At 48.1% G+C, this 26,641-nt stretch overlaps 1 protein-coding gene across 5 annotated transcripts in view; it reads left to right on the top strand.

Moving 5' to 3' along the window:
* Positions 1-26,641, top strand: part of adgrl2a (adhesion G protein-coupled receptor L2a) — an 865,273-nt gene that overhangs the window by 738,061 nt on the left and 100,571 nt on the right. For all 5 annotated transcript variants that reach the window (XM_078560693.1, XM_078560690.1, XM_078560691.1 and 2 more), the window contains one exon: positions 11,497-12,297. In XM_078560693.1, the coding sequence (XP_078416819.1) occupies positions 11,497-12,297 (801 nt within the window). The remainder of the gene's footprint in view (positions 1-11,496; positions 12,298-26,641) is intronic.

The following is a 26,641-nucleotide window of genomic DNA, read 5'->3' as shown; positions in this document are numbered from 1 at the left end:
ATAGTTACATGAAGAGGAGTAGGAGCAGGCACATAAACACTGGCAAAGACCAGTTGGGCTGAATGATCTGCGTTTTTTCAATTTATTCTTTCATGGGAAGTGGACATCACTGGCAAAGCCAGCATTTGCTACCCATCCCTGATTGCCCTCAAACTGAGTGGCAGCTAAGAGTCAACCACATTGCTGTGGGTCTAGAGTCACAGGTCAGCCTGACCAGCTAAGGATGGCAGATTTCCTTCCCTAAAGGATATCAGTGAACCAGGTGGTTTTTTACAGCAATCAATGATAGTTTCATGGTCACCATTACTGAGACTAGATTTTATTCATTGACTTTAAATTTCACCAGCTGCTGGGGTGGGATTTGAACCCATGTCCAACCTATGTCTTCTGAGCATTGGGCTCGGTCCTTAGATTACTGGCCTAGTGACATTGCCACTACACCACCATCTCCCCCATAATTCTGTTCCTGTTCTTTAAATTCTATGTAGGTGGATAATTGGTCACTCTGGTTCATATTGAATTAAATAAATGCACATTTTAAAAGATTTCTTGCAACTAACTCTGGAACTCCCTGGTTACGAGGGTGGTGGCCGCACAAATGGTGAATAATTTCAAAAGGAAATTGGTAATGGCCACTAGACCAAAATAAGCTTGCAGGCTACGGGGATAGAGCAGGGAGATGGGACTGACTGGATCGCCCTACCGAGGGCCAGCATGGACTCGATAGGGCGAATGGCCTCCTACTGTGCATTCGTGACTGGATAAAATGAACCATGTGGTACAATTTTAAAGGGGGCACAGGATACAAGAGACCTGGGCAGGCTTGTACACATATCTTTGAAAGTGGCAAGGCAAGTTCAGAAGAAAGTTTTTGAAAGAATGCACAAGGAATCCCGGACCCTCTCAATAGAGGCATGGAGTACCAAAGCGAGAGAAGTAATGCTAGAACTTAATAAAGCTGTGGTTAGGCCTGACCTGTTGTTTTGTGTCCAATTTTGGACACCACACCTTAGGAAGGATGTTAAGTCTTGGTGAGGGTGCAGAGGAGATTTACATACTAGCATGGACGAGGGACGTCAGTTATATGGAGAGACTAGAGAAGCTGGAATTGTTCATTTCACGCCGACGGGAAACCGATTTTTCAGCTCCCGCCGCATTGTCCCACTCCTCCCGCCTCCCCCCCTCATTAAAGCCGCCACTGTTGGGGCTGGAAAATCCCAGCTGCAATATAAATGCAAAGTCCTTGCTTTCTATTGCGATAAAAACGCTGGGAGAGCTTTTGCGTGAAACGGGAAGTACCCCATGTGCAGCACCGCCATCGTCCAGCTAGACCGCGGTGGAGAATGAAATGAATGCCAACAAATAAGTGAGCGCAGAATCACCCCCACACAACATGGAACTGGAAGTAGCTTCCTCGTAAGTATTGTTGAAAGAGACAGTATCTAATAAGGGATGTTCTCATTCTGAGACCATTTATTGATCCCCTTGTCATGCTTTTGCCTGATAAGGTCCTTTGCTAATTGTGCGCACCTAATAGAGAGTCTCACCACCTGGGAGCAGACATCAGGACATTGCTCTGCGTTCTGCCCCATTGTTTTGATTGTCCCTTGTCCAGCTTGATCCGTAGAAGTATCTTTGAAGATAGAGCATGGCCTCGGAGGGTGAATACGCTCTGGGCGATTGGCCGCCATGACAGGTTTGGGTATAGACGACCTTTCCACCAAGGTCACGGGAGCCAATCAGGAGTTGTTCCCATCCCCCATCTCATCCGCGAGGGAATTTCCTGGCATGGTATGAGAGTCGGAACCACTAACTGTGCAACAAACATCACAGGGGAACATGATTTATCTGACAAGCACGTGACCAAGGCAACATTGTTCCAGAATTTTCTTCAACAGAAGTGTATTTATGGTGGTGGTGGGGGGTGGGGTGGGGTGGGAGGACCTGGGGCAGGGGAGGCACAGAGAGGGCTGGTGGCAAAAGGTGTAGTCAACTGTGCATTGGAATAATTTCCCTTGCCCTCGTCTCTGTCTGCGATTGTGGCAGTTTTATTAATGATTCGAAACAGGTATGATCCTGTCCTGAAGAATGAGATCACGCAGTTCACTGGAAGGAATCTTCAGCAAGTCATTAAAGCTCGATTTGTTGAAACCGACATAAAAGGGAGAAGGGGGAGAAAAAAACTCTTCAACCTGTTCAACAGTGCGCAGAATTCTAAACTCATTCTGTGGTTATTTACAGTAGGCAGCTCCTACATCATTGCCATGTCCCTTGTCAATGACTGAGAGCCCTCTTGGAAATATGCAGACAGCCTGTGGGGTGATGAGTTTGGTTTGAGAGACTGTAATTTCTTGGAAGGCCGGAGGCATCGCGGAGTCACGTGTCTGCCTTTCATTGATTCCCTTCTTCCTTAGCCGTGGCCTGTCAATCATCTGTGCTGAAGCAGCTGCTTTTAGGAAGGGAAGTGGATAATTGTTCCAAGAAGGGGAATGTGAAGTAAAGTGAAGCGGGAGAGAGAGAGAGTGAGCGAGATTAAACTCGATAGCTCATGTGGAGAAAGCCAGCAGAGCAGACACAATGGGCCAAAAGTGACCCGTTTGTCGATGTTATCAACAACTGGAAGAAATAAGAGTGAATTTAGAATAGTTTACCATGGTTACCATGGGAAACCAGAATGGCCTAAGACCATTGCAGAACTTCATTGGTGAAATTTCCTCCTGCATTGAGGTTTGGGAGCTCACAGCCCATTTCTCTGCTACCCTTCGCACTTGCTTTGACTTGTAGCCCAAGTGCTAACTTTAAGCTCAGGGACACCTGCGACATTGGCCCTCTAGGCTTGCAGAATTGCAGCAAAGATGCTGAAAAAAAAAAAGCACTGCTGACAGGCAAACACATCTTTCGGCAGTGAAATGTTCCCTGGAGTCCAGGCTTTCTGGGTCATTGAGCAGGACCTAAGTTGCCATGGATGGCAACTGCTCATTTATATTGAACTGGATAAAGTGGCTTACCAGATTTTTTTCTTTCCTTTATTCTTTCGTGGGTGCCGCTGGCAAGGCCAGCATTTGTTGCCCATCCCTGATTGCCCCTTGAACTGAGTGGCTTGCTAAGCCATTTCAGGCAGTCAAGAGTAAACCACATTGCTGTGGGTCTGGAGTCGCATGTAGGCCCAGACCGGGTAAGGATGGCAGATTTATTTCCCTAAAGGGCAGATGGGTTTTTTCAACAACTTGTTATATTTTCGTAGTTACCATTACTGAGACTAGCTCTATATTCCAAATTTATTAACTGAATTCAAATTCCGCCAACTGCCACAGTGAAATTTGAACCATGCACCCCCCCCAAAGCATTAGCCTAGACCACTGGGATTACTAGCCCAGTGACATTACCACTGCATCACCATCTCCCCCTGTTGCAGCAGGAGGCACCTTATCAACTCTTGCTGATGTTTTAGAACCCATGAGTTGAATTTGCCCCAAAAGATTGTTGTATTTTTGGAGTGTTGGAGGGGTTCAATAGGCCAAAGGCCTTGGCTTCTTCACTCAACGGGTGGTGAATCTTTGGAATTCTCAGCCACAGGGGGCAGTGGAGGCTCAGTCATTGAGAATGTTTAGACAGGGTGTGACGAGTGGTGTGCCACAGGGATCAGTTTTGGGTCCTCAACTTTTTACAATTTATATAAATGACTTGGATGAAAGGACCGAAGGAACGGTTGCTAAATTTGCGGGCGACACAAAGATGGATAGGAAAGTAAATTGTGAAGAGGACGGCAAGGAGGCTACAAAGTGACATAGATAGGTTGTGAGTGGGCAAAGATCTGGCAAATAGAGTGTCACGTGGGCAAATGTAAAATTGCCCATTTTGGCAGGAAGAATGAAAAAGAAGCTTATTGTCTAAATGGTGAGAGATTGCAAAGCTCTGAGGCGCAGAGGGATCTGGGTGTCTTAGTGCATGAATAGGCTAGTATGCAGATACAGCAAGTAATTACAAAAGCTAATAGAACGTTATTATTTATTGTTAGGGGAACTGAATACAAAAGTAGGGGACAAAACCAGAAAATGCAGGAAAAACTCGGCAGAAACGTAGAAATAGAAGTAGACATTTCTACTTCTCTTTAAGTGTGAAGAAGAGTCATACAGACTCGAAACGTTAACTCTGTTTCTCTCTCCACAGACGCTGTCAGACCTGCTGAGTCTTTCCAGCATCTTCTGGTTTTGTTTCAGATTTCCAGCATCCGCAGTATTTTGCTTTTACAAAAGTAGGGAGGTTCTGTTACAGTTATACAGGGCACTGGTGAGACCCCATCTGGAGTACTGTGTAACAGTACTGGTCTCCTTATTTAAGGAAAGATATAAATGAGTTAGAAGCAGTTCAGAGAAGGTTTACTGGACTAATACCAGGAATGGGAGGGTTGTCTTATGAGGAAAGGTTGGACAGGTTAGTATCCATTGGAATTTAGAAGAGTAAGAGGCGACTTGATTGAAACCTTTAAGATCCTGAGGGGTCTTAACAGGGTGAATGTGGAGAGGATGTTTCCTCTCGTGGGAAAATCTAGAATTAGGGGTCACTGCTTAAAAATAAAGGGTCGCTCATTTAAGACAGAGATGAGGAGAAATTCGTTCTCTCAGAGGGTTGTGAGTCTTTGGAACCTCTTCTTGAAAAGACGGTGCAAGCAGAGCCTTTAAATATTTTTAAGGCAGAGCTAGCTAGATTCTTGATTAACAAAGGGGGTGAAAGGTTATTGGAGGTAGGCAGGAATGTAGGGCTGAGGTTACAATCAGATCAGCCATGATCTTATTGAATGGGGGAGCAGGCTCGAGGGGCCAAGTGGCCGACTCCTGCCACTAATTCGTAAATTCGTATGCATGTTCATGTGTATGACTCTTAAAGGCCCACTACACTCTTAAACTGCGGTTTTGGCTGAAGTGATAGTAATCTGCCTTTCCAAAATGGTTATTGAACTGAAAAAAATTGGCTTCATTAATGGACGTCACTTGGCGCACAGTTTGAGAAGCTTTTCAAATACGCAGCCATGGATTTTAGATGCAGGTGATGTTACCTCAGGGTGTTGGGAATCAAGTGTCAGGAGGACATCTGTGAGGTGCTTTTTACCATAAGCTTTGACAAAAGTGTCACTTGCTTTACCACCTCCAGACTGCTGCTTCTCCCGAAAAGGAGGCTTTCCAGTTGTACTGTTTTATCATGCAGTGCAAGATAAGGTTTTCTACGGACACTACTAAACCAATACTTAAACCTGGCATTGATTTGATGTTCATTGTGTTTTAAATGAACTTTATCCAGTGTTAACAATCTGGGGGTGCAGTCTGCTAAGGACTTGCATCTGTTGTCCAGAAGTAAATTTATGACATCACCACCCCTTCAACAAGACCTGAATTGTCAAGCCGCCTTTATCTCACTGTGTGCTTTGTCCTGTGCTTCTATTTTTGCTCCTTTTCCATTATTTTTCTTGGGTAACTGAGACTTGACTCTCCTTGAGAAGCGTGGAAAAGATTTTGAGCCTGGGTTGGGAAACGTTTCATGCAGGTACCAAGGCTTTTAAGGATGGAGCTTAGTACCGACCAGAACTAATTCCATCTGGTGAGGTTCTGCAAAGTGTTTGACGTGCTGGTGATTGGCAGTTGGCATCCTTCCATCTGCGAGGAGTGATGGGAATGCAGCCTCAGAAGTTTAGTGAGGCCAGATGAGATCATCTGCATTTCTTTTGATGGCTGAGCAAGCCGATTCTGCAAAGGCAAGGTCTGCCACAAGTGAAAGTTGCCCCTTGCTGGTGGTGCGGGGCAGCGTCTGCTGACACAGGGCTGGTGTTTACTTTGGAGCTCCTGAAACTACATGTCATCTTGGTGGCGAATTCCTGTCCACAGTTAGTGTCACTATTTATATTGATCGTCAGCTAGAGTTTCTCTGTTGTGATGATTGATGTTGAGGGCTTTCATGTCTCTTTTGACAACATCCATGAATCGGAGCTTTGGGTGTCCTGCTGGTCTCTTGTCAGAGGCCAGCTCCCTGTCAGCATATCCTTGGGGATACAGCCATATTCCATCCTATGCACATGCCCAAGCTCAGCAAAACCTCCTTTGCTTGACTAGCACTCGCACGCTTGGCATGTTTACCCTAGAAAGGACAGTGTCATTGGCGACTTTGTGACGCTGGGGTTGTGTTGTAAACACTGGAGACAGAAGTTATTAAGCCTTGGTTCTTGGTAGGCTTTAGTTGTCTGGGCTTCACTGCTATGAAGTATGAAGCAATGTGCTGAGGATACAGGCCCTGTAGGTAAGCATCTTGGTCCTGCAGGCGTCTTTGTTGCTTTTCCATGCTCTCTTGTTAGTTGGCCAAAGTTGGTGGCTACTTTTCCAATGCACATGCTGAGCATCAAGAGACAAATTGTCTGTCACCATAGATCCAAGTTGCAGAATTTGCTGACTGCTTCCAGCGGTGTGTTGCTGAGTCTGATCACAGGCAGTGGCACAATATCCTGTCCCATAACTACAGTTTCCTTGACACTGATGGTGAGGGAGGACATGAGACAGGCATGAGACAGATAATCCCTGAGCCTTTGATGTGCTTTTAAAAGGATTATGGGCAGATTTTTGGAAGGGAGCTTTGCAATATTTGCTTCTACAATTGAAGATTGTTTTAGAGCTTTCTTGGATGCTTGCTGCTATTTTTGTTGAGCGCCAAATGATTCCTTCCAGTCCTATTGGAAAGACCAAAGCTTTGATCCCCACCATTCTCTACCCGCCGACACCGTTCCTCCCTCTCAGAACTGCCTGAGGCACTGCCACACTGGTTGTAACATTGGTGTCACATTTAACCCCAAGATGAGCTTCCAACCCCCATATCCCTGCCGTCGCTGAGACTGCCTGTTTTCATAACCTAGCCAGTCTTTGCCCCTGCCTCAGCTCATCTGCTGCTGACACCCTCGTCCAGACTGTTGTTACCTCTTGATTTAGCTATTCAAACGCGCTCCTTGGCGGTCTCCCACATTCGACCCTCTGTAAACTTGGGGGTCATGCAAAAACGCTGCTTCTGTGTCGGAAATCACGTTGTGTCCATTGATCAGCAGCCCTGTGCTTGCTGACCTACACTGGCTCCTGGTTATAAGCCACAACTCAATTTTAAAATTCTCATCCTTGCTTTCCAATTCCCTCCATGACCTCTCTGCCCTGTCCGCCGTACCCCGCCCCACCAACCCCGTTCTCTTCCTATCCCACAACCCTCTGAGTTACCTGTGCTGCTCCAAATCTGGTGTTTCGAACATCCCTGATTTGATTTTAACTAGTTCACCATTGATGGCCCTGCCTCCAGTTGCCTAGGCCTCAGGCTCTGGAATTCCCTCCTGGCACCTCTCCACCTCTCCACCTCACCATTTCCCGTTGCTCCTTTAAGGCATGATCCTGTGAAGCGCTTTAGGAGGTTTTACTGCGCGAAAGGTGCTATATAAATACAAGTTGTTGTCAGGGGAAAGTGGGCTGGCTTAGCACAATTCACTTGGACAGCTCCACCTGAACGGACGGTTTGCTTATGGACTAGTGCGAGGGCTGGGGGTTTTATGGTTCAGTCAGAGTAGGCTGGGCCTTAAAATATTCTTTGTCATGAGGTGAAGGGGAAATTCTATGTCAAATTTTTATCCTGTCACCGATCTTTTACCTCACATGAAGACCACCTAGGCAGCTGAAGGCACAGCCGTCACTGGTGAACCAATGAAAATCAGGGATCTTCAAAACACTGGAATTGGAGCAGCACAGATATCTCAGAGGGTTGTGGGACAGGAGGAGATTACAGAGAAGGGGGTGGGAGGGGGCGTTGGTGGGTAGGGCACTGAGGTTAGCCCAGGTTATGAAAGTAGGCGGTAATTGCTGTTGGCCAGTCGAGGTGTAGGTTGAAACTCTCTCTCTCTTTTTCTCTCTCTCTCTCTCTCTGTCTCTCTCTCTCTGTACATCGATTGTGATGAATAGGCAGCATGTAGTTCACCTGGTTTATTTGTTTCTCTGTTGTCTTTTATTGTTCAAATGTCACACATGGGCACAAAGGAAAGTAATTGTAGTCTGTGCTTTCAAGTTGGCGAATTGATTTGCATAATCTGTCACAAATCTCTGGAGTATATGAAAGTGTCATTTGGTTCAGTGAGGCAGTTAATCATTTAAATGCCACTGGATATAGGATTTCATTCCAAAGTATTCACGTAAACAATCCAAACCTATGACTATTCTAAGCAGGCTGGTAAATTGTGTTGTTGTACATGGATTACACTTGATTTTTGTTACCTGTTATATACGACTCGCATCCAGGCATCAATATTCAACATTTTTTTTCAATTCATTCACGGAATGTGGGCTTCACTGACTGGGCCAGCTTTTATTGCCCACCCCTAGTTGCCCTTGAGAAGGTGGGGGTGAGCTGCCTTCTTGAACCGCTGCAGTCCCTGCAGTGTGGGAACATCGTACTGGCATGTTACAAATATAATAGCTTGCATTTATATCGCAACTTTAACGCAGTGAAACATCCCCAGGCATTTCCCCTTGTGCGGGAATCTAGAACTAGGGGGCACAGTTTCAAAATAAGGGGTCTCCCATTTAAAACAGAGATTAGGACAAATTTTTTCTCTCAGAGGGTGTGTTAGTATTTGGCGTGAGCGAGAAGTAGAGGCTGGGTCACTGAATACAATCAAGGCTGAGTAAGACAGAGTTTTGATCGACAAAGGAGTCAAGGGTTATGGGTGACAGGTAAGAATGTGGAGTTGAGGCCACATCAGATCAGGCGTAACCTTATGGACTAGCAGAGCAAGCTCAAGGGGCCGAATGGCCGTTTTCTCCTATTTCTTATGTTCTTATTTCAAAGGAGTGTTATCAGACGAAAATTGTCACTGAGTCAGAAAAGGGGCAAGTGACCAAAAGCTTGGTCAAGGAAGTAGGTTTTAAGAAGAGTCTTAAAGGAGGAGAGAGAGAGGTGCAGAGGCTTGGAATTTTTCACTCCCACTTGGTGGGAAGATAGGCCGGGATACAAATTCCACTTCTGTGCCCTGCAGTCCACGGCTTACAGTCTGTTAAAATCAGAGGGCATTAAATCTTGGACTGCCCAGCAGAAGAGCGGAGTCTTCAGTGTACAGGCCAGAAGATTTCGGATTTGATTCGTGCTTTCTGCTGTGACTCCCAACCCGGTTTGTCATTAGGATGCTGAAATTGGCTTTGTTGCCCCTGGGCTGGGGTGTGGGTGAGAGATTAATGTTCTGTCCTTGGGTGTTTTCACCCCCATAAGTTCCAAGTCTGGGAATTCTGCTCCTAAACCCTTTCAGCCACTCGAACTCTCTCTCTCTCTCTCTCTCTCTCTCCTCCCTTAAAACCGAGCTCAGGACCGCCACTTTGGCCTAATCACTCTGGTCCAATCACACCTCCGGGAAATGCCTTGCAAATAATTCTCTGAGCCAGAGGCGCTATATAACTGCAAGTTGCTGTTGCTTGCTGTCCACTGGCTTCCGTCTTGGGTGTAGATTTTGAGCCAGAGCAGGATGGGACTCAAACTGTGGTGCGCCTCCTGGCCCAATTGCCTTTGAATGCTCAATTCCACTCCACACATTGCCACTTGTGTGCACGTGTGGTGTGGGTGGAGCAGGGCGCCCGTGAGGCTGTAAGTCACCGGGGCTTGGCACGATCAAGGCAAGAGTAACTTTGAAATAAAGTTTCATTTTTAAAGGCGTTATCAGTTTTTTTTTTTGCTCTCCATCAAGATGAACAGGTGTGAATGACCCAAAAGCCTTCAGCCCCTCTCGAACTTGCCAGCTGAGACTTCATTTCGAAATGCCTGTCATTCTCATCAATTGAAGACAATGGATTCGTTTGGAGCAAGCTGCTGACCCCACTGACACCAACTTTCTTCTTGTACCAAAAAAAAATAACAAGGAAGAGAACGACTTTGATCATGGGTTCCTGTCATTTGAATTGCAAATACACCCAAACTCAGTGGTCAAATCATTAAACCTGTTGTATAGATCGACTGAGGGAAAAGCGCACGTTATCAATACTGTGACCTTGCATAAACTTGGACTCTTTCTCTTTTGTTTCAATTTTGATTCCCCTGCTTCGAGAAATGCATTTACGCTGCCACGGTGAAGCTATTAGCTGCCAACCTTTCCAAATAATAAGTGGATATCTGATAAATTAATCTAAAGCCAGTCATTAGCTGAGTGGGAAGATTCGAATCAGTTAGATTTTAAACTGCGTTTTAATGCGCTGCCTGTATAGATGCTGAAGAGCTTGCTCATGAAGGAAAGTTGGATGTGTAGCAGGGAGAATGTCTGTCGATGTGGTGCTGTCAGTGCCCAGGCGTGGCCATGTGTCCACGGTCGGCATCAGCATGAACGTGCCTGGTTAACATGGACGATTGCCATGGGGTTGTGCGGAGTAAAGTGACACTGCAGAAATGAGTTGCCACGAACGGGTTAAAAGAAAAACCACCTCAGGAGGCTTTGCATGTAGTACCGCTAATGCAATAATCTAACTCGCGGCTCAAATGGTGATAAATTTCTTGCTGTGCCTGCTGTTGGAGTGCAGGTGCCTTGAGTGACTGGTATCCTAATAAAAGAGGTGCTGTACTAATTTAACCCCTGCTATCTCGACACTTGTGTTGAAGTTTGGCAGGCCTGACGATGATGGATAAATCATGTTAATCTCTCTTCTTTTTCTCTCGCACTCTTGTCTCATTCTCTCTTCCAATGCTTAAAATAGAAGTGGAGCAAAAAGGTAAATAACATGACAAAGTCCCGAACCCAGACCGTTTGTTTTTGTGGCATATTGGTTGTTAACCTCTTTTCTAACCTTATCTCCTCCCTTCTCTCCCCTCCCCCCCACCCCCCACTGCCCCTTCCCAAACTCTGGTGTTCCTTGAGGGAAGCTGTAATCAGAACAGGGTCAGAATGTAGAGGCCGCTGTAGCTTACATTCTGCCTGATCTGGTGGCCTAGCTACACAGCAAGAACCTGGTGGGTGCAGTTGCTGGTGTCCTGGTGGAGGTCTCTTCCCTGTGTCAGTTGGCGTCGTCAGCCTAGCTTCCGGAACCTTCTCCATAGCATGCCATGGCTCAAGCAGGGTTTCCTGGGTTTACCTCACGCGCTGCTTTTTGCTCTCCACTCGCTTTCCATCTCCGCCTTTCTGTAGAACCTGACAATCCCTTTCGCTCTCCCCTCTCCATGTCTCGCCTCAACCCCCCCGCCCAACTCCTGACATCTCTCCCCTCGCCCCTCACTCCCTTCACTTCCCCCTTCACTCTCTCTTTTACTCCAGTTTCACTTCCCAAACCGTCAAACAAAACACCAATGACCAACGTTCTTGGTTGTACTTTGATGTGTAAAATGTTTAATTTTTTTTTCAGTGTTTCGGATGTGCTGTGCTATATAAAAATAAGAAACTGGTTGTTATCCTTGCAAGTGATTAAAAATGCCGACTGATGTCTTCTTTTGTTTCCTTTCTCATTGCCCGTTTCTTAGTTTTTGTTTGTCCCGGGACTCTGAAAGGGGTGGTGGAATCGGCCTACATAACTGAGGCTGAGCAGCAGTCCGGCGCCTGGTGTAAAGACCCTCTGCAGGCCGGGGACAAGATCTATTACATGCCATGGACACCGTACCGCACGGACACCTTGATAGAGTATGCGTCGTTGAGTGACTTCGTCTCGGGGCGCCACACCACCACCTACAAGCTGCCCCACCGTGTCGACGGCACCGGTTTTGTGGTGTACGACGGAGCCGTCTTTTTCAACAAGGAGCGGACGAGGAACATCGTCAAGTACGACCTGAGGACTCGAATCAAAAGCGGTGAGGCCATCATCGCCAGCGCCAACTACCACGACACCTCCCCCTACCGGTGGGGCGGCAAGTCGGACATCGACCTAGCGGTGGACGAGAACGGTCTGTGGGTCATCTACGCGACCGAGCAGAACAACGGCATGATGGTCGTCAGCCAGCTGAACCCTTACACGCTGCGCTTTGAGGGCACTTGGGACACCTCGTACGACAAGAGGTCGGCCTCCAATGCCTTCATGATCTGCGGTGTCCTGTACGTTGTGCGCTCGGTGTACGAGGAGAATGAGAGCGAGACGGGCAAGAACTCGATAGACTACACGTACAACACCAACCTGAACAGAGGGGAATACATTGACATTCCATTTCCCAACCCCTACCAGCATGTGGCAGCTGTGGATTACAACCCGCGGGACAACATGTTGTATGTGTGGAATAACTACTTCATACTGAGGTACGCTCTGGAGTTTGGACCTCCCGATCCAGCCCAAGGTAAGAGTCTACAGCTTCCAATACTCCATCTTTCAGAGTCAAATGCTACTTGACTTGAGATGTCTTTTTGGATAAATTGCTTTTTAAAAATACGCTAACTTGAAAAATAAGACCTTTTTGCCTAGATCATTGTCACGGAACAGATGTGAGAAAAAGGCTTTGTATATTGATATAGTCCTCCTATTTATCTGGATCAATGAATATAAATAGGCAACACATTTTTATGCCGTGTGTTGCCATGCTCTGTCTGAAAGGATGGTGGAAACAAATTCATTCGTACAAAAGGGAATTCAATAAATACTTGAGAAGGAAAATATTTACAGGGCCATGGACAAACAGCAGGGCAGTGGCGCTAATTGGGTAACTCTCTCAAAGAGCCGGCACAGGGAGAATGGGTCAAATGGTCTCCCCTCTGTGTTGTATCATTCTACGAAGTCACGGCCCGATCACATTTAGGTTCAGTGTGAGGAGGCTTTGGCTCCACACCAACGCTAAATCTGTGGAGCGTGAATCGAGTATTAAGGCTCGGACTGGAGGGAAGCATCAGTCTCCTTTTCCTTCGCTTCAGTGCCTGACTCCTGGATTCGGGCTGTGTTCACCCTGGAGTCAGGAAAGCACTGCAGTTAGAGGGTGAATGTGGCTGCAGGCGCCAGAGAGTTGTGCGGAATTAGTAAGGAGCGTAATTTAAACGAAAATGAATCACTTTTTGTTTCTCCAAATCCCTTCGTGCTCTACATTGAAGGCGTCTTGTACGATGAGGCCCCCATGAAATATGTTTGTGACCTGTGACGCTCTGTACATGGTACAGCAGCCCTCCTCCACCTCTTAAAGCTAAGCAGAGCAGTAGAAAAAACAAGAGGGTGGGTTTCAATGGGAATTGTCCCACGCAGGCGCCAAGATTGAGACAGACCTGATGTCTTTTAAAATTGGGTTTCCATGACTCTAACCACCCCCACCTCCTGTATAGCGGTTCACCACAGGCTTTGAAATGAGAAGAAAATGTTGGGGGTGTGGGCAGCGGAGGTGCAGGAAGTACAGTGGGCGGGTGTTGGGGTGGGCGGGGGTGCCCAAAGAGGAGGAACCCTTTCCCCATTCACCCCACAAAAAGGCCTCATCAAGCGGCCTTGCCGTATGGCATGGACACCTCCAGCCACTGGAGAAAATACCTCAATTTGTCCATGGAGGAGCAACCACCCGACACCTCCCACCCCCACCTCTGTAAAATGCCAGTGGAGGCGGGTTGGTGAAAGATACAACGCTGCCACCATGGCACCTGATTTTACACCCCCAAAACCACCACCACCATCCTCTACCCGCCCCCCCAGCACCTACTAACCTGCTCCTGGAGGTGGGAGTAAAATTCCACCCCACGAATGTAGATCCTGACATATTATGCCCGCTGGAACTGCACAGCCTCTCTCTGCCATTCCTCCTTTCTACCATGTCTCTTCTCCTCTTGCTATTGTCTTGCCTCTCTCTGAATCCCCTGCCTCGCTGCCGACGCTGTTCCCTGTCGTTCTCCATCTTTTCCCCCTCCCTCTCATTCAACCTCTGCTTTCCCCTTTTTCCTCACATCCCATCTCCCCCATGCTGTTGCTGCGCTGCCTTCTCAGAGAATCCACAAACAGATGAACTCTATCATCCAGGGCTGCTCCATATATCGCTGCAGGGCCCATTCGATAACCCATCATCGGAACTGAAGAAACAGAGAAATGTAACTGGTTTTAAGCCAGTGAAATGGGATAGGGTGGGAAGAGGGAAGGTGAATGAAAGGGCGGAGAGCAGGAGAGATTAAACGAGAAAAAGTTGCATGATGAAAGTCCAAAATGGGATAAATAAAGAAACTAAAGATGCGTCTAGAACCAGGGGACATAGATTCAAGATAAGTGGCAGAAGGTGTAGGGGGGACATGAGGAAGAATATTTTGCGCAGAGGGTAGTGGGTGTCTGGAATTCGCTGCCCAAGTTGGTGGTAGAGGCAGAAACTCTAAACTCTTTTAAAAAGTACCTGGATCTGTACCTAAAGTGCTGTAGGCTGCAGGGCTATGGGCCGGGTGCAGGAAGGTGGGATTAGAAAGGGCACCTGGGTGTCCTCGGGCTGGCATGGACAAGATGGGCCAAATGGCCTCCTTCTGTGCTGTAACTTTTCTATGGTTCTATGTGAATGGTGGGACCATAGAATATCTGCTGTGTGAAAACACTAAAAGGAAAAATAGAGAGAGAGAGAAACAAGAGCAAAAAGCCAACGCTAGCCAAAATGGGGCAGAGGTTACAATCTAAACTTGTTGAATTCATTGCTGAGTCCAGAATGAGGATGGTTTTAATTTACTGAAACAAGAGTTTTTTATTCTTTCGTGAGACGCGAGCGTTGCTGGCAAGGCCAGCATTTGGCGCTTGAGAAGGTGGTGGTGAGCTGCCTTCTTGAACCGCTGCAGTCCACCAGGTGTAGGTACATCCACAGTGCTGTTAGGGAGGGAGTCCTGGGATTTTGACCCAGCGAATGTGAAGGAAAAGTGATGTATTTCCAGGTCAGGGTGGTGCGTGGCTTGGAGGGGAACTTGCAGGTGGTGGTGTTCCCACACATGTGCTGCTCTTGTCCTTCTAGGTAGTAGAGGTTGCAGGTTTGGAAGGTGCTGAGTAAAGAGCCTTGGGGAGTTGCTGTAGTGCAGCTTGTAAATGGCACACGCTACTACTACTGTATTTCGGCGATGATGGGACTGAATGTTTAAGGTTTCACCTGCCCCATTCAAATAAAAGAATTTTGTTTCAATCAGATAACATCAAAACAGAAGAATTTGAAAATCCTATTATTCTCACTTTCAAATGGTACAACTCCCTCAATCTTAACCTCCATGGAGTCATGGACGTCGGAGAACTATAGGTCGTTATTCTTGTGTCAGCCATGGCTCGGGGTAGCCCTTCAGTCTCTGAGTCAGAAGGTTGTGTGTTCAAGACCCACTGCAGAAACTTGAGCAGAACAATCCAACACTTCAATGCAGAGCTGAGGGAGTGCTGCACTGTCAAAAGAGCCTTCTTTCTGATGTGACGTTCAACCAAGACCCATACTACCCTCTCAGGTGGATGTAATAGATCCCACAGCACTCTGTTAAAGAGCAGGGGCGTTCTCCTCAGTTTCCTGGCCAATATTTATCTCAGTCAGCATCACAAAAACAGATTATCCTTATCACAAGAGCAATGCAGCCAGTCAAACTCTCCCGCCTTTTCCCTGTAGCCCTGCAAACCTTTTCTCTTCAGCTAATTATCCAATTTCCTTTTGATAGCCACAATTGAATCTGCCTCCACCACACTCTCAGGCAGTGCATTCCAGGTCCTAACCATTCGCCGCGTTTCCTCATATGGCCTTTGGTTTATTTGTCAATCGCACTATATCATTGTCCTCTGATTCTAGAAAATGATAAAGGCTTAGCAGAATAGAGGGAGAGAGACAGAGAGGGGGCACAGAAGTGAAAAGGACCATTCTTTGGAAAAATGGGATGAGAATTCCAAATGCGCGTTTGTTTACATTATGGTCTCAACCTCACTCCCATGAGCTGCTCTCTTCAGTAGTAACTGTTAGGCAGATTTGGAACCGTTGGCTTCTTAACCCCATCCTGGGGTTGGATTTTACATTTTCTCACCCTCAGATCTGAAGGCCTTCCCTCCACCTAGTCCCCCTGCCCCGACCTGTCTGAAATTCTGCTGGGGGTTGGGGAGGCGTCAGACAGCCTGCCCACTCTTGGGCCGATTGAGGCCTGTTAATGGCCAATTAATGATCATTTAAGGGGCTCAACCCCCCCAAACCCCCCCCCCTCCCCCTCACTGGCATTTTACCCGTGGTGAGGGGAGCCCTCCAACCCCTGACCTTTTTAGCCAGGTTGTGGGGAAGGCCGTGATCCCGGTGTCTCTGGTTTACATAGAAACATAGAAACTAGGAGCAGGAGTAGGCCATTCGGCCCTTCGAGCCTGCTCCGCCATTCAATATGATCATGGCTGATCATCCAACCCAATAGCCTGCTCCCGCTTTCTCCCCATACCCTTTGATCCCTTTCGCCCCAAGAGCTACATCTAACTCCTTCTTGTAAACAGACAATGTTTTGGCTTCAACTACTTTCTGTTTAGAGGCTGACAGCTCCTTGGACACCAGAAGGCAGTGTTTAATTTCTAATTAGGATAATCGAGTCTCAGCATTCCCCGGCAGCACCCAATTTGACTGCCGCCTGACCGAAAAATGAATGGGCACAGCATGGAGGGGTAAACAACCTTCACCGGAGGGTAAAAGCACTGCGGCAGCCCAGGGGGAGTGTGTGCAGACCACGCTGTTAGTACCTGTGGGGTAATCTCCTGCTGCAGTCAAAATTTTAGATTAGAAATTGCCCTCCCCGCTGCATTCTCTTTCACACATTGTCCACGCAGTTGCCCCGTGGCATCAGTGGTAAACAAAGGTGGCATTGCTGCTGCCCACTGTCGCACGAGACCTGCTTCGAGAGGCAGCTCCTGTTTCCACCTCTGGACACTGCGCCGCCCCAGGGAAGGAGGGAAGCAGCCGTGCCCCTCTGCCCGAGGAGCAGGAGGCTGTGCTTTCTGAGGAGGGGGAGGAAGTTAGCTACGCTTTCTGGCGGAGTGGCCCACGCTTTTCGGGCGGAAGGGGGTGATGCCTGTCTTTCACGCTGAAGACGCCCGTGTCTCCAGAGAGGGCAGCCATGTTCCCGGGAAGATTCAGCAAGCAATTTAGGAAGGCAAATTGTATGTTAGGAGCATGGGAATAAAGAAGCCTTACTGCAGTTAGACAGGGCGTCGGTGAGGCCACACCTGAAGTATTGCGCATAGTTTTGGTCTCCTTACCTAATGCAGGACCTATTTGCCCGAGGGGGAGTGCAACAAAGGAGAGACGGAGTAGGCTCAACCCTTTTCCTTTGATGTTTAGAAGAATGAGAGGTGGTCTAATTAAAACATATAAAATTCTTCAGGGTAAATGCTGAGAAGGTGAATCCACTGCCTGGGGAATCTAGCACATGAAGTCACGGTCTCAGAGTAAGGGTTCAGCCATTTAGGACTGAGGCGAGGAGAAATTTCTTTCACTCAAAGGATTGCGAATCTTTGAAATCCTCGACCCCAGAGAGCCGTGCGTGGTCTCTCTCATTGAGTATATTCAATAGAGTTGGTCAATAGATTTTTGGGTACTAAGGGAATTAAGGGATACGGGGATAGTGCAGGAAGGTGGAGTTGGGGTAGAAGATCAGGTATGATTTTGGTGAATGGGGAAGCAGGGCCGAATGGTCTACCCCAGCTCCTATTTCTTAAGCTCTCATACTTGTGGCCTTAATGCTTAGCCACCTTCCATGCCCAACAAAGGTTTTTCCCCCCCCTTCTGCTCGCTGACCCATGTGGGTCTTTCCCAACCTCCACTGTTTGCATTAAACAAAATCAGGACTGTCAGCCACATCTGCAAAGAGTTGTCTGATTCCTGTGGAATTTGATCCCTGGTGTAAAAGGGGGCAAGTTGCTGCCGGGTCTGGGAGCCGCTGGAGGGGCTGCTCCTTGGAGCAGTTACGCAATCAACGTGCCACAAAGCCACAAAGTGAAAGTCAACACACATGTTTAGTTAAGTAACCTATACCTTCCGGCACATCGACTGACTCCAACAGCCCTTCCTGTTACCCCTGAATGTAAGCACGGTCCGTGAATGCCAGTGCAGTGCGACAGGCTCAGACTAGTTCAGAAATATGAAGGGAATTTGATGGGGAGGGAAAATTCAGGAGGATATAGGGGAAACGTGGCAAGGTTGAGGCAAAATCTAGCAACATTCTGAAATGCCTGGGTGAGGGTAAATAGTGAAAAGTTATTTCTGCTGAACTTTGAAGCACTTTGGGGCACTTTGTCACTTTAAAGTTACTTTTGTCAGCTGTGGCTCAGTTGGTGGCACTCTTACCCCTCAGCCAGAGGATCACGTGTTCAAGACCCACTCCAGGACTTGACCACAACAATTCAAGTTGACATTCCAATGCAGGGAGTACTGCACTCTCAGAAGTGCTGACTTTTGGATGAGGAAGTTAAACAAAAGCCCCCTTTACCCCTGTCTGGCAGATGTAAACTATCTCATGGCACGATTTCAAGAAAGAGCAAGGAGCTGGGGAGCTCTCCCTGATGTCCAATATCATTCTTCAGTCAACATCACTGATATAATCATCTGGTCATCATCATTGTGTTGTTTGTGCTCATTTTTTTTCCTCATTGCCCTTGAACTGAGTAGCTTACCACACTATTTCAGAGGGCACTTAAGAGTCAACCACATTGCTGTGGGTCTGGAGTCACATGTAGGCCAGACCACGTAAGGACAGCAGATTTCCTTCCCTAAAGGGCATTAGTGAACCAGATGTGTTTTTAATGACAATCACCATTACTCTTCAAATCTAGATTATTAATTGAATTTAAATCCTACTAACTGCCATGGTGGGATTTGAACCCACACCCCCAGGCCATTAGCCAGGGCTCCTGGATTACTAGTCCAGTGACTTTACCACGACACCACCAATGACTGCCCCATTTCCTAAATTGCAACATTACAACTTCAGAAGTACTTAATTGGCTGTAAAGTGCTTTGGGACATTCTAAGGATGTGAAAGATACTATATAAATGCGAGTCTTTCTTTTCCTTTTTATTATGAATTTTAAGTCTGCATAAAATACTGCCAGAGATGGGAAACTATTATCATGAGGAGAGACTTGGCGCAGAATTGCACCCTGGCAGTTCCCATGACGCTTACATCCTGAGGCCACTCCCAGGTGCCGAGGCTCTTCAGTGCTCCAGCCCGGCTGGATGGATGGCTGCTGGGTGACAAGGGCTATCCCCTCAGAAGGTGACTCATGACACCTCTCCGCTGTCCAAGAACAGAGGTAGAGCAGCTTTACAATATGAGTCATGCCTCCACAAGGGCAGTGGTAGAGACAACCATAGGTCTTCTGAAGATGCGCTTCCAATGCCTGGACCATTCAGGGGATGCACTACAATACGCCCCAGAGCGGGTGTCACTGATCATGGTACCTAATGGACGGCTCCAGAGGCTCATCATCAGCCTTCAACTGAGCATCGTCCTGGTCCCCAGCAGTCCTCTGACTGCCGGCGCCCTGGGCACACTCTGCCTCCACCTGTACTTCAAGTGAGTGTGAAGTGCCCTCACCGCTGTGCACTGACATTCTGGCTACCGATCTAATGCCCACTGAGGTGCTGGTATCTGCGCTGGCACCTGGTACAAAGAGCGGGTGTGACATAGGTGCAAATGAAACCTGGTGATACTCTGGCATCAGGGGTGGCCCTTTGGGGTCCAGAGAGTGAGTGCATGCTGGCGAATCTAAGGGAGAACAAGGTCATGTCATTAGTTAAAGTCATCACACTGTCACTGTGCATGCCAGACACCCTGGTGAGACAATGGAGATGTGCATCACGCTGCCATCATCTTCCAATGATCAGTGGGGACTCCAGGTTTGAGGCTCCCATCAATAAAGAGATTACACTAGAATTGTTGCACAATCCAAAACTCTCACCTCTGTGCACTGCGCTCTTACCATCATCTGGCCACGCCTGGTTGCACATGGAGCATGCCGGCTCACTAGCTCTATAGCACCCTGCCCAAATCTGGTGAGCAGCATCAGGTTGGGCGGGCCTCCACCTGTACATGACCTCTCTGATCGGTTATGGCTCATCTTCTCCTGAAAGGACAGAGGAGCATTGATTAGTCCACTCTCTACCTGCAGCGCCATTGCAGCCTGGCTAATCGCAGCTGAGGAACACCTCACAGGGCACACCCGAGTTGTGGCCCTCGAGCCGCAAGGCACTCAGTCCAAGCAGCCAGGGCTCACCCCCTTGGCCAGCTCCGGCGTCATTGCCAGTGGGCACTCAGATTCTAGCACCCCTGAGGTCCACAGGGGGACGGCCACACCTTAACACTTCTGCACACTGACCCATGCCAACATGGCACCCACCCTTCCTGAGCGCAGCAGCAGGTCATTGAACCTCTTCCAGCACTGCGCCCATGTGCGGCACACGACGTGATGGCTGCTAACCAGCACTGCCACCTCCTCCGATGCCCACTTTGAGGTGGCCTCCTCCTCGCATCACAGAATCACAGATTCTGTGATGCGAGGAGGAGGCCACCTCAAGGTGGGCATCGGCGGAGGTGGCAGTGCTGGTTAGCAGCCATCACGTCGTGCGGCACACCTCTGGGGGCAAGCAGCCATCCCTTCCAGGAGGACCGCGAGGCACTCATCCAAAAAAACGGGGGGCCCAGTGCCCACCTGACTCTGCCCTCCTGCCTGGCATCTCCAGCCACACTCGACTCCATCACTTGAATGTTGAAAACGCAGAAGAGACATTCTTCTGTGGCTGCCTTCAAGAGGCCGCCTGTGCTGTTTTTTTGACCGGCCACTGGGTCGCCATTAGACCCAGCGGCCGACAGGCACCTGCCCCTGGGCAGCGCAAAATCGCAGTGGGTGGCAACCATTTCCCGGTCGATCCCAGGCCCGCCAATCCCACCCACCACCCACCTGAAAATTCCGTCCTTGAGATACTGGGACCGTTGGCCACTGGAGCAGAGAACATCAAGCAGGGATTTTAAGAGGAATCTTTGTTTAATTTTAAAGAGCAAATAGGGAAAAAAATGTTGCCTCTGGTTGGGGAGTCAATGGCAAAGGCATCATCAATTTAAAATGATCATGGGGAAAGTGAGAGAGGTTTGGAGAAAGTTGATACTTTGCTGCAGGGACTGGATAAGGCAAAGCCCATTGCATCGTTGAAGGGAACGTTGGATAAATGTTTAAAGCAAAGACGATTGCACAATTCCTGGGAGAGATCATGCCTGGTGCAAAGAGCTGGCAGAGGCACCAAGGGCTAAATGGCCTCAATCTTTGCTGTGAACTTAGCTGATTCTCTGCTATGTTATTGCAAACATGAGGGGAGAAACGAGAAGAAATGTTTTCACAGAGGCAGTTACCGAAGCATGGAGCCCTTTATCATGAGTAGTGGCTGAAGCCAAGTCGATCAGAAACATTTCGAAAGGAGTTAGGGAAACAGTTAAAGGAGGCAAGCATTAAGTGATGCAGTGATATGGAGTACTAAAGTAGAACGATGCAATGTGGAGCTAGCTCTGTACAGAACGAAGGGTATTCCTTCTGCTGGTATTTCATTCTGTGGAGAATAAGTAGGGGTCACTCACTTTTCACAGAAACCGTCCACATTTCACTTCATTGAAATTGAACGGTTTGAAAATCAGGAAATTTATTCAGAAACCCGGGCGGGATGTCAGTTTCCCAAGATTGCCAGGAGACGAAGGCAGAACATTGGCTCAGGGATGATAGAGACACGTTTGGAGTGAAAGGGGCACATATCAAGAAGAGATGAGGGGAAACTGTGCTACCGAGAGGTGGGGAGAAAGACAGACGATAAGCACTGCCATGACATTGAGGGAGAAGGGGAAATGAGCTCCGGAGAGCAAAGAAAAGGTTGGCAGTGGGTTAGCTTGTTCACTGGAGGTCAGATTGGAACTGGAATCGTCTGAGACCTGACCTCCGAGAGGCACTGGGATCTGTCTGTAAGCTGGGCATGTGCCAACACATCTACTTAGACACCAGCAACTCAGCATCCAACCCGAAATCAAAGAAAAAAATACCATTGTATCTGCCAGTTTCCCTTGCTTTGTCCATTGCTTCTCCTCCCACCCATGGGGTTGCCACCTGTTCAAGTCGAATGGGTCATTTATTATGCAAGACCAACCTTGCTTTTTAAAAAAAAGCAAAATAAAATGGAAGCTGAACAGATAAAGCCCAGGGTCCTGGGTTTTTTTTTTAGTCCAGTCTCTCTTTTATAGACATTGCAAGATTTACAGTGAAAGGTTCAAGCTAGACCGATTCAGCTTTCCAGTGACTGTGACAATGCCCTTGCCTTGAAATGAAGCAATAGAGGAACAGCCTGTCTCGGGACTTAATAGCGCCACCACTAAGCCTGTAACCACTGAACAAAGAACTGGCAAATGGATCAGGAGTCAGGATATCCTGCAACAATGGAGACAAACAGCATTGCGAGAAAAAAGAAATGTTCTCCCTAAATATAACAAATTACAATAGTTGAAATAATTGGCGTTAATATAATTTTTCACAAGTCTTTTTTTCTTTGTGGAGACACATTTCCTCCCCTCGCAGCTGTGGCCCAATTCTGCTGTCTGTACACTTTTAAACTCCGCGCTACAGATCAGAGCCACCTTGTCCCCCCACCATCTATTAGATGTTTCCCATCTACAACTGCGTACATTTTTTATTTCATGAACAAAAGTTAACTGCTGGTTTGTAGCCATGTCTTGGTCCAAGCGTTGGTCCATCCTTTCAAATCTCTCCTTCCCTAGCCTCCATTTTGTCGGAAGCTTACCTATGAAGGATGTTCCTGTAACAAGCGCAATATTAAATGCAAAAATGTTGCTTATGATGTGAGCGTACATGAATGAGAAGCCCCAATCAGCTGTACAACAGGGTAGCCACAGTAAACAGCTCGATAAAAACAAGTAGGCACACAACGAGAATGGAGTTGGAAAGAGCCAGGTAGAGAAGGAAAGAGAACGTGTTTAATTATCTTAAGAGACGTGGAAAGAGGTCCTGGCAAGGAAGTGAAAGTCAGACAAACCTTGGGACAATGAACATTGGGAAAGGAAGACTGGCAACCTGGACGTTGATGAACAAACTGAGCTCCTGAATGTTCATGGTAGGGATGAACACAATGAAAAAGGGAGGGGAGAACGATAGCTAAAAGTTGAGAGACGCATTAGGTATGCTGACCGCCCATGGTGGAGGAGCAGTAGATTTGTCTTTTGTCTTTTTTTCCCCAACACTACAAAGGCCTTAGCTTATCCTCCAGTTCCAGTGCGAGGCCTTCCACCTGAAATGGCCGTCTGAATTTTCCTGTTAAAGATGTTGACGGGCCTGCTCTGCTTTCCCAGCATTTATGGTCCTTATTTCAGGTTTCCAAAGCTCAGTTTTCTTTCTCATTATCTGTGCCGTAATTTATTTGTTCTTCACAATTTACTTCGCTGGCCTCGGCTAGAGAAGACGGTTCTACTTGTCGGGGGAATCCAAAACTTTTGGGGTCATTAATATAAGGAATTTGTGAGAAATTTCTTTTCCCAGAGAGTGGAACTGGTGAACAGATGGGATAGATTAGCCATTTCAGGGGAAGCAAGGTAAATCCATGAGGGAAAGAGGGTTGGGAGGAGGCTCATGTGTAGCATAAAACAGACACGGAGCATTGGTCTGTTGATCTGTTCCTGTGCTGTAAATTTTATATAATGTAATTCTGTGTAATCTCTTGGTATTTTTGGTTAATAACTGCAGCAGGAGAGTGGTGGAGATTTATTTTCTGTGTTTACAGAGAACAATTTCACCACTGTTAAGAGTATAGGCAGTCTATCCTTAGTGCTCCTTGCTGGCTTAGTTAAAAATTACAGTCAATTCTATTTGATTGACCCAAAATTCCACCTCCATAGCAACGTGATAACGCTACATTTGGGGTTCATGGGGGGGGTCAGAAATGGGGGTGGGGTGAATTGGGCCGGGGTCCCACTGCTGCTTGTCTCATGTGATGCTCTCGGGCAGAGGCGCCGCGTCTTGTGTCACCGAGGGCCGGGTGTGATGGCACGATATCCTCCAGCAAAGGGGCTGTCCAAGGTCCTGCCAGTTTAACCCCCTTCCCCTCTCCCTACCCGTCATGGTCAATGTCACGTACACCTTCATTGCCAAGGATTTCATTCTGCTAATGGGGAGGGGGGTGGGAGAATTTTGGAAATCCAGTTGATGGATTGATCAGTTACGATAAGAAAGATAAAAATGAGGGTTGCTGGAAAAAAGCCGTCTTGTCGAAGTTTTCCGTCTTGCACTCATCAGGACAATCGCAAGATGAAAATGCCTTTTTCTTCAGCAATAATCAAGTTCCGTGCTGCCAAACCACTAAAAGGTAAAAATGAAAGAACTTGCATTTAAGTAATGCCTGTCATGATCTAAGGTTGTCCCAAAGTGTTTTACTGCGACAAAGCACTAGATTGTGCATTTGGGTGTGCGGAGTGGAGGGTAAAACTAATGGCTCTCTGACCCCAAGGGGAGAGTGCTACCCACTCTCCGACCCCAAGGGGAGAGTGCTACCCACTCTCCGACCCCAAGGGGAGAGTGCCACCCACTCTCCGACCCCGAGGGGAGAGTGCCACCCACTCTCCGACCCCGAGGGGAGAGTGCCACCCACTCTCCGACCCCGAGGGGAGAGTGCCACCCACTCTCCGACCCCAAGGGGAGAGTGCCACCCACTCTCCGACCCCGAGGGGAGAGTGCCACCCACTCTCCGACCCCAAGGGGAGAGTGCCACCCACTCTCCGACCCCGAGGGGAGAGTGCCACCCACTCTCCGACCCCAAGGGGAGAGTGCTACCCACTCTCCGACCCCAAGGGGAGAGTGCCACCCACTCTCCGACCCCAAGGGGAGAGTGCTACCCACTCTCCGACCCCAAGGGGAGAGTGCTACCCACTCTCCGACCCCAAGGGGAGAGTGCCACCCACTCTCCGACCCCAAGGGGAGAGTGCTACCCACTCTCCGACCCCAAGGGGAGAGTGCCACCCACTCTCCGACCCCAAGGGGAGAGTGCCACCCACTCTCCGACCCCAAGGGGAGAGTGCCACCCACTCTCCGACCCCAAGGGGAGAGTGCCACCCACTCTCCGACCCCAAGGGGAGAGTGCCACCCACTCTCCGACCCCAAGGGGAGAGAGCTACCCACTCTCCGACCCCAATGGGAGAGTGCCACCCACTCTCCGACCCCAAGGGGAGAGTGCTACCCACTCTCCGACCCCAAGGGGAGAGTGCCACCCACTCTCCGACCCCAAGGGGAGAGTGCCACCCACTCTCCGATCCCAAGGGGAGAGTGCCACCCACTCTCCGACCCCAAGGGGAGAGTGCCACCCACTCTCCGACCCCAAGGGGAGAGTGCTACCCACTCTCCGACCCCAAGGGGAGAGTGCTACCCACTCGGCCACAGCTGAGATCCAAGGAGGGCAGCAGTTTGGGGATTAAGCATTTGGTCTCTCTGGTGGTAGGGCGCTGTTGAAACAATCCACTCTTTGAAGATGACGGGGGCTCTGCCTCCGCTAAGCAAATACCCCTGAGGCAAGGTCAGGGTTGGCGCTGGGCGGTGGCTGGAAGTCCCTCCCCACCACAGGAAGGGTGGTGAAGCAGGCCTTTGTTTATTAGGTCGCTCAGAAGTTGAGCAATCTTGGCATCATTAGGATGAACTTTATGCGTGAACTTTGTCAGTGAGTGTTATCACTTCAGATCTAAGGGTGAAGTAGAAAGTAGAGGCTGATCAGGAGCAGCAACATTATGCTATTTTGCTCTTCCTTAGCCCCCCGGTTCAAAGGCTAATTGTAGCATCCCTGCTGTCACCCGAGCTCTGGCTTCAAACGAGGGATGAGAACGCAGGCTAATCTGAACCATCCATTGTGGGATATCGGAATGATTCTATCATCAGGATGATGCAGGGGCTGAAAGGGTTAAAGCATGAAGCCCTCTTACATGGGATGGATTTGTATTCCCTGTTCGATCTAGAAAATTATGGGGCAATCTCATTGAAGTGTTTAAAATGATTGAAAGGAGATAATAAGGGTAGGTGTAGAGAAGATACTGCCACTGGTGGAGGAGTCCAGAACAAAGGAGTATGACCTTAAAATTAGAGTAAGGCTGTTATAGGGTGGTACCAGGAAACACACCCAAAACTAACGGAAATCTGGAACTCTCCCCGCAAAAGCTGTTGAAGATAGGGGGTCGATTGGAAATTTCAAAACTACGATTGCTGGATTCTTGTTAGGCAAGGGCTGCAGAACCAAACAGTGCTAAGATGCAACTCCGCCATGATCTTATTGAATGCGGAGTGGCTCAAAGGGCTGAATGGCCTGCTCTTGTTCTTATGTGTGAACAAACAGCGCTCCACAAATATCGAGGCGTTAGATAAACATTGCCACAAAATTTATCAGGAACTTGGAAGACTATGTTTGGCGTTGGATGGGGACAAAACAGTCACGTGGGTTTGGAATAATTTAATAGGTACATTGTCCTTGTGTGTATATTGCACAATTTTTTGGATGTAGGAAATGTGCAGTGATATCCAAAATTTTTGAAATTATACACACAAGTTATTATTATTCCTTTAGAAGAAAAATGTCTTAGTGCTGTCCCAATTCAATCCAGTTTTGATTCAGGTCTCATTTCTTCCGGAGATAATTTCAATCATTATAATTCCAGACAAAAAATTTATGTCGGCTAGATAAAATG

Source organism: Cetorhinus maximus, chromosome 17 (assembly GCF_964194155.1).
Source record: "Cetorhinus maximus chromosome 17, sCetMax3.hap1.1, whole genome shotgun sequence".
NCBI lineage: Eukaryota > Metazoa > Chordata > Chondrichthyes > Lamniformes > Cetorhinidae > Cetorhinus > Cetorhinus maximus.
Note: the sequence above shows the minus strand (reverse complement) of the source record. Positions and strands in the feature narration are given on the sequence as shown.